The 8,968-nt window shown below is 36.9% G+C and overlaps 1 protein-coding gene across 1 annotated transcript; it reads right to left on the bottom strand.

The window, feature by feature from the left end:
- Window positions 1-6,300: 6,300 nt before the first annotated feature.
- LOC104521877 (ral GTPase-activating protein subunit alpha-1-like) lies at window positions 6,301-8,006 on the bottom strand (the record flags this gene model as incomplete). The annotated part of the gene is given in 3 exon segments (XM_010164000.1): window positions 6,301-6,839; window positions 6,842-7,543; window positions 7,546-8,006. Coding segments are annotated over 3 exon segments (1,702 nt in total), but the record flags the coding sequence as incomplete, so codon positions are not given.
- Window positions 8,007-8,968: the final 962 nt, after the last annotated feature.

The following is an 8,968-nucleotide window of genomic DNA, read 5'->3' as shown; positions in this document are numbered from 1 at the left end:
GCATGCTTTATCCCACTGTTTCCCACCAATCTCCAGTACATTGCCCAAAAAGCTGTCTAACATTTCAGAAGATCAATAGCTTAGTGAGACTGAGTTTTTCACATGCCAGAGGGGCAGTTAAGGTTCAACCTTGATGCACTCCTATGAGAAGACTGTCTGGCAACTGCCTAGGTTCCTCCTCTACTTACTATTCGTAGATAGTTCCTATACTTTCTATACAATTAATGCAACTTCCTATACTATTTTTATTCTATTCTTTCAGTACAGACAAATAATAAATATTAGGATCTAAATCTCATATTTTCCCTGCAGTTTACTTGATAGTAATTTCTCTGTCATTTTGGAAGAGGTACGTAATGAAAAAATACCTGAAGAAATCTGCTGAAATGAGTGTTATCCTTCTGAGGAATAATCAGACCTCTGCACTGTTCCATCCCTGTACAAAGGTTGGGAAAGGAGATTTCCCAGAGGGAATCAGAGAGTTAATGTTTCGTTTCTCTCCTCATCCTCTCCTATTAACACCTGCTTATTTCATTGCCATGTCACTTCTGCTGTCTGCAAGCACATTGCTGTGTAACTTCCTTCTTTTAGGTCAAGGACTTGTCTGCCTTGATATAAATATTAATCATTTCAGTTCTTTACAAAAAATGGTGTATATGTTGAGTGAGGAATTTTTTAAAAGCCAAGCTCCTTAAAAACTGATGATCCTAAGGGACAGAATCTAGTAAAAGCAGTGGAACTGGAACAGACAACTTCTAAGCTCTGCCATTGAATTATTATTTGACACAGAAGTAATTTAATTCCTGTAATGCAGTTTACCCACTTGTAGAATTAGCCTAATAATAATTACCTGGCTCACGGCATGTTCCAAGACTTCATTAGTGTTTATAGAGCATTTTGTTTGTCATGTTTGAGTTCTTTGCCTCAAAACTCTGCATAGTGGGAAAGCAAACAAGGAAATTGTTGATTATCACTAAGCAACTGGTCAAGTAAAGCAGAGTTCTTAATTCACACTGATAGCCTTTTTCTGTCTTTTGTGTATAAATGCACTACATTCTATCAGATCCTGAATTTCAAAAAAAAAAAAACCTCAAAAACACCCATAAGTAAAAGCACAGTAGCTTTCATGGGAATTAGAGAACTGGAAGAAGGCTGAAATGAAGGACAAACAGAATTCTTGAACAAAGCTTCCTAGTTTAAAATATCCCTGTATTTCACTGGAGAACAATGCATCAGACAATGGCAGTCATTGATGTTATATAGTATAGCAATGTCCTGTTGCTAAGATAGAAATGGAGCCTTTAAATGTTGCTACTGTTTCAGAGAAAGAAAATAAATAGTAATGGTAGGAGAAAAAGGTGACACACACAAAACCTTCAAAATGAGGAAGTGGAGCTGAAATTATCTGAAAGACCTGTGTTTTGGGATGTGAGGGAGGCAGAGAAAGGATAGATGCCAAGGAAGCTTGTGCAATGTAGGAGAAAGGAATGTTTTCACTTAATTTGTTCACAAACATTACTTCACTTTGTATTATTTTGGCCAGAACATGGAGGTGATAACACTGAAATGTGTTCTAATATCATCTAAACCTTCTCTGGAGCTTTTCTATACTGCTTGATTTATTTGGGGCACCTGATTGTTATTTTAGTGGACATTATAATTTGAGAAACACTAAATATTCACAGCAACATAGATCCTGAAATCACTATCTGCAAGGGAGCAAATAATCTGAGTGTCTTCCCTGCATATATTCTCAGCTGATTTTTACACTGAAAAATAAATTTTCACTCTAGAAGTTAGATAACATACACTCATGTACCTCATGTGTCTCTCATTGTATAATTTTATTTAATAAAATCCTGAGTCATTTCACTTCTAGAATCAATCTGTGGTTCCAGAGGTGATATGTAATCAAGACACATAGTAAAAAACAGACAATTCAAAAACAGATACAATGAACAAGGACAAAACTAGACAACAGACTATTTAAAAGAGCTGGCTTTGTTCTCAGTTCTGTAGGAACAAATTCTGTGAAGGGATTTTACACTAACAGATATCTTGCAAATATACATTGAAAATACCCATTGGGATGTTTTCAGTAAGGACAGGATTCTCCCTGCTCATTTTAGTAGGATAGCTACAATGATATATTTTATTACTGTAACTTTAATTCCCAGGAATACAGTTCTATCCCCATTTTATTTGAACTGTGAAAGTTATGATCAGTATTTTGGGTGATTGTTTTGGTTTTGTTTCATATTATTAAGGGATTTGGGGAAAATAAGTGGGAAAAGAGAGAGAGTTAAATATTGTTTTTGGAAATAGGAAGAAATAGAACAACTTTCAAAATAGCTAATACATAAAAGGGAAGAGAGAATTTTTAGAACCATCCACATATTGAAACAACATGAATCATGTGAGTCTTTCTGGAAATATGTCAATGCCACCATGCACAATCAGTAGAACACAAATCTGAAAGGATTTTTGCAGTGATTCCCCTTAAGCATAGAGAGTTTGTCAGCTGTCCAGGTTTTTCAGAATACATATGTAATCTCAGATGGGGACAAGATTTTAAATTAGTTAATGTCCTTACAGCAGGGAAAAAAGAAACAAAACCAAAAACAAACAAACCCTGTCTTGACAATGTACTGGTAATACAGACTTAATTCAAAGAGATGTATAATACATGCATATGCAGGTAGCTATGTAGACAAAAGACAAGTAAATCCATTTGGATATGATACTGCTGTATCTGATTTTGGCAGGAGGTTCCTGGATTTTTCCAGTGTCTCATCTACTGCAGCTTCCGGCTGTCTTTCAGTTTTGGTATTTTTCCTGTAAGTAACATAACAGCTTTTCAAGTCCCAACCTCACAGCTTCCTATTATACTTGCAAATAGTCAGCTAAAGTACATCTGTTCTTTACAGAGAAATATGGGTTTACCTATTTTTCTTTTTCTTCCCGTTTTTTTTTTTTTTTCTTCATGGCATTGGCTGTAGCTTACCAAAATATATACTAAATAATTTGTGTATATATGCTTTTTATGTTAAGCACTGTATATTCTAGTTAGAAAGTACGTGCACATAAATACACACCTAATTTAGTCACTAAAATATTCTGCTAAATAGAAAACGTTTAAGAAATAAACGTATGATACTTCTATATTGCACTAGGCTACTTGTTTCAAATCCATGTAGGTATACAACTGACATCAATGGAAAACCTTGGAGAAGGTTTTTGGCTCACTAAGCACAGCTTTGCATGATGGCAAACAGTTTCTCCATTACTGCTGATGTTAAGAGGCTGTATTTTATTGCCTCCCTTCCCTCTTCCTTGTTTCTCTGTAGCTTGCTGGACTGGAGAGTAAAGATCCTTCATTTAGCTGTCATCCAGACACAGTGTTTTAGTCTGACACCTGAGCTTAATTTAGAAAAATAAGATTATTGGAATGCAAATTAATTCTTAGTATCTGCATTTAGAGTATGCAAAATGTACTGCAATTTTAATGGCTTGGTTGTTCACATTTTTCTTCAGTTGCTGCAGAACACACTTCAAAACATATGTTTTAAATTACGTAAAATATATATTTTATGTTGTGCACTGAAAGCAAGGCAATCTGGAGGAGAAAATTTCCCAGCAGCAAAAAATCTGGCACGGTGTTATTATTATGTTCTTATATTCTGAAGTTTGTTTTTTGTTTTGTTTTGTATTTATTTGTTTTTGGAGTGAGAAAAGAGAAGAAAGGAACACGTTCTATTAAAATAGCACAACAGACAAAATCAGGAGCAAATCAGAACAAAAAATTAATCATTCTTTGTTTTGACTGGCCAAAAAAGTGGACAAGTGCTAAAACAGAGAGCATTAAATTCCTAATATACAGTAGATTTAGTAGCTTTCTCTGTTTCTACAGCTCCAGCAACATTAAAGGCTTTACCAATAAGTATACACGGAATTACGAATGGCTGCATTGAAAATACTCTGATATTTGGTATGCCTGTGCATTCTTGCAATACAAGCTCTCCTGAACTAATTGTCATGTCATTGCACAGAAACAGAAGGTTTCAGAACTATCCATATCATACTCAGTTTCGTATGTTAGTGCTTCGTATGTAAAAGCAGGACCTTTCCAAACTAGGAGCTACTCATGCCCTGGAAAGAAGACCCCAAAAGGAGAGCCAAACCCCTGTCAGAAGATGGGAGCCGAGACATGTTCCTTTGTTATTTTGAGAGGAAAGCCCACTGTCATACACAGATGTTTTATTTGCCAGCAACATCCAGCACGATGCTCAGTGTTAAGAAAACCTCAATGACAAGAGCAAATTATTCAGATTACCGTACTAAACAACCTTCTGCACTCAGAAATGGTCCAGCAAAGCCCTGCTGGGCTTGGAGGAATTTCACTTCTATTCCAGTTTAACAGTGAGCCAGAAAGGAGACATTTAAAGCAATAAAGTGAGGAACAGATGGGTGAGCCAAAGGTTAGTGTTAATTTGATCCTCTGAAAATTAGCTCAATGGTCATCATTACCACAGACTGACACAACAAGAAATGTCATTGGAAGAAACAGAGAAAAGTAGTACAAGCAGAGAGGGATCAAAAAAATACCAACAAAAAATAAAACCAAGTATATATAAATACTAATTCATAAAAAGAATTTCATACACCTTCAGAGCTACTAATTGGGGATGTAGGTGGTCTCCAAAGTTGTCTCTAACAGAGACATCTTTAGTAAGGACACCCTAATTGGAATTCCCATTGAGTTAGAGTTGCTGAAACAGACTCATAGGTTTCAGAGGATATTAGTTGCCTTAGGTAGAAATGCATTTTGTTAGACAGCTCTCCCTGAGAATGCTTTCCCCAGCTCTTGTGTGCTTTGCCTCAGGGTTGTGGTATGTATTACCATAGACAAGCACAGTTGTCTCACTGAATCATAGATTGTAGTGGGGTCATGATCCATTATCCTAATTACCATGTAGAAAGAAATATTAAATAAAAAGATAAAAAGATGTCTTTTTAAGCTTCATCCACATAAATTCATGTCTAGCCAAGTGAATGAATGCACTGAAGTTTACTGCTAAACTGATTTTATACTCATTGGAACAGATTATAATTCCAGTGAAGTCTATGAAAAGATACAAAATTACACTAGGTTAAAATACCTAGATCTAGTCACACCTTTTATATTCTTTTTCCTTCTACCATTTGAATTAATGTATGTATTCATTACATGCACCAGCCCTATAATATAAAGAGCAGTCTTTTTTTATTATTATTATTTTAAAATAGCTGACTGAATAAAATGGTTCTTGAGAAAGGGTATAAAGAATTAAATATAAGTCCATACATATCTCCAGAATACAACAGATTTTCACAATGAGAGAAAGAATCAATTATTTATTATCAGATTATCTGGGAAGTCACTAGACTCTAAAAGCTCCCAGAAACAGACCCTGTTAAGAGCCATGCTCAGCCTTAAAATAAGAAGAACTGGAGCCCGGATACCTGGATACCACTACCTGGAGCCACAGTCTAAGAGTGAGAAAATGTCTTCGTTTCAGCTGAGAAAAGTACAAGTGCATGCTGTGCAAAATGAAAAAGTCCACCTTAAAAAGAAAAGGATACAGAAGGAAAACTAGCCATGAACAGAAACAACCCCTTTGAAACTATATATCCTCCCTGACTTTCCTTGAAACCTTTCAGAACTCTAAATTCAGCCTTTCTCTAAACTTGCCTGTAATCTTTGAGCAATCATAAAAATACTTGCAGGTTTGTAGCATTTACAAACATTATCCAAAAATTTTATGCCAATTGGACACCCAGCATCTTATTTAAAAAGAAATGCATATTTCCCCATGAAGGTTCTCAGATAATAAAGATCCTTTGTTCACTGACTAAAAGAGCAGAGAAAGAGGCAGGAATGTCTCCAGTTTCTAATGTAGTTTCTATATTGTGTGAACAATTATTGTCTTAATCAACACCCACACCTACGACTTCCCATTCTACTCAATCATTTTTATACAGAGTGTAGTTAGACTGGCTACTTCTTGCTCCTCAGCACTCTGCTGCTGTCCTGAAATTGCATCAACGTCAGTGGAAGCTGGCGTCCCTGCCTCAGTGCCAAAGCTGAAATTTTCAAATTTGCGGCCATCATACTGGGAGGTGCTGAATGAGTCAGAGTGGCTGTCTGAACTGATGAGGTCACTGCTGCCTGCGCTGGCAGGTGACGTCCATTCAGAAGGCACGCCTGGGTCATCTATAGGACGCATTTGGTTCTGTTTGTTCAATGTATCAGGAAGGTCTTTAGGAACTTCCAGGCTGCCAGGACTGCCTAGTTACTTGGACTACCATGTGACGGTAGGTGTTAAGAATGCGTTTACACATATCCGTGTGTTCATCCAGCAGAGCTTTAATTTCATTTGCAGGTTCAAGAAAGAATATATTTGAAGAATTTATTATAAAAACATGCAATACTGACTGTACTCCAGCTCGTATATTTTGCTCTTCAACATCCATTTTGGACATATTATGCAAAGTGTCTTCGTAACAGCCACTTCTTGCCCAGTTTGAATTTCTGACATGACTGGAGTTCATCCCTTTTTCCTCTTCTCTTTTTTTTGCTTTCTCTGATGAATTGTGGTCAACAACATTTTCATCACAATCTACCATTGTGCACTGCAATATTTCTTCAGGTTCTTTCATAAATAAAGGCTTGTCCTCTTGCTGAATCCATTCCTGATATACTTTTACCACTTTCCTCATGGCAGCTGCTTCACATATTGGCAACAGAAATGCCTGTCGAAAAATCTCAGTTAGAAAATTAATGTTGCTTCTTTTTGAAGAAAGACTTTCTGGACAATTTCAATATCAGTTAAATGCTCTTCATCAATACTGCAGAGGCTGGAAGAACTTGGTTCTCTCTCTGTTAGAGTACTTGTATTAGAGTGAGATTGTTCTGTCTCTGCATTTCTATCCTGCTTATCAGTGCTGTCATTTTTGCTGTCCTCCCTTGAAGCCATGTTAGCAGCTGCTCTCTGAATATTCTTTGGCACATTTTCACCTTCCATCCCAGGAATATGAGGTCCTGTATGAGGTTTTGGCTCAAACCAGAAAGACATCAACCATCGAATGACAATAACACGAGCTTTAATAAAAGGTTCCTTTGTGCAATATATTGCCTCATTGGTTTCAGCATCTTTCTTAACCATTACATAGTGTGGCTTTGGTCTCATTTGTGGTATATCAAGTATAGGGCTGTATAAGCTGGTCTCCTTACAGATGTTTGGGAAAATAGAAGGTAAGTAGTATTTCTTAAAATTTGAGAATAAAAATGAAAATCCTTTTTCCTGGTTTTCTTTGTTCTTCCATTCTAAACTCTTAACCTGAATTACTATGTATTTCAAAAGTGCTTCTAAGAAATATCTTGTTAAATCTTCTTGTCCTTTATCTCCTGATTGTGGAGGAACAAGTGGAGTGAGTTCCTCTATAGTCACTTGAGTTTCTTGAACATTAAGTGGAGGGTTAATGAGGTTATCTAGTGTTCGGGGCCATATTCAGACTGTGGTGATGAAAATCCAGGAATCAAGCAAGAAAACATCCATAACTGTTCTTTACTACAGTTATTTTGAAGTGCTTGCAGCCACAAAAGAAAGAGATGCACGCCCTCTCGCCGTATCTTTAATGAATTTCCAGTGTGAAGAAGCTTCTTTAAAATCAGCCCAATACTATGAAATTGCCATCTCTGATGAATCCTTTCTGGAAGGAGTTGCAAAATTTTCTCAAAAATAAAAAGAATAGAATCTAATTATTCTCTCTGAGACTTGTGACCTTTTTGTTTAAGACCTACTTCGATAGTCACAAAGTTTTCAAAGAACACATAATATATATGTGAGAAATGGAGGTCGAATAACTGTTTGAGATCAATTGATTCTGCATTCTCGATGAGGATGCGCAGGTGCTTGAGGCGGGTGAGCAGGTCCTTGTGGGTGTCCAGCACCTTCTGCTGAAGGCTGAAAGAGTTGGGGCTGTTCAGCCTGAAAAAGAGAAGGCTCCGGGGAGATCTTATAGCGGCCTTCCAATACCTGAAGGGGGCCTACAAGAAAGCTAGAGAAGGACTTTTCATAAGGGCAACTAATGACAAAACAAGGGGAAATGGGTTTAAACTGAAAGAGGGGAGGTTTAGATTAGATATTAGGAAGAAGTTTTTCACTGTGAGGGTGGTCAGACACTGGAACAGGTTGCCCAAGGAAGTTGCGGATGCCCCCTCCCTGGAAGTGTTTAAGGCCAGGCTGGATGAGGCTTTGAGCAACCTGATCTAGTGGAAGATGGCAGGGGGATTGGAACTAGATGATCTTTAAGGTCCCTTCCAATCCAAATCATTCTATGATTCTATACAGAGACAAAGAGAAGACACTATGTACATTGCTATTATGGCAGTGAGGGGGTTGTTTTTTGTTGTGGGTGTTTTTTTTTTTTACTTTCCTGTTTATTAAATAATACAAATGTAGATGGCAGTGAGAGTATCTTCCTCACAGCATCATTTAGAGATATTAGAGTAACTGCAGCTAGGGGAAAAAAGACAAAATTGCTTAAGTCTTAAGCGACTGCATTAGTTTCCAATCATGTTCTTATTTATTTTAACTTTATGATATAAACTTGTTTCCTTGAATAAGTCAGAAGCAATTCTTTCTTATGATACTGCGAGAGTAAGGGACGTTTCAGCCTCTATAATCTGACACAACACAAACCCAACAGACTGTGACACAGCCAGTCAAATCCACAGAAAGGGGTTCTCCTTAAATTTAGGATTCAAGATCTAGAAGAATTTAGAGCAAAGAAAAAATCTCTGCTGTTAGATTATTTTATATCTCATGGGAAAGAAACACAGATGCCCCTTCTGTTAGATAATGTGAATCCTTCCACTCCACAAAGTCAAGGTTCCCAAAACAGCTAAACCATAAATGCACACAAA

The sequence above is a fragment of the Antrostomus carolinensis genome, unplaced genomic scaffold, assembly GCF_000700745.2.
Source record: "Antrostomus carolinensis isolate BGI_N321 unplaced genomic scaffold, ASM70074v2 scaffold8673, whole genome shotgun sequence".
In the NCBI taxonomy this organism is placed as follows: domain Eukaryota; kingdom Metazoa; phylum Chordata; class Aves; order Caprimulgiformes; family Caprimulgidae; genus Antrostomus; species Antrostomus carolinensis.
This window is presented reverse-complemented; position numbering and strand designations above follow the sequence as displayed.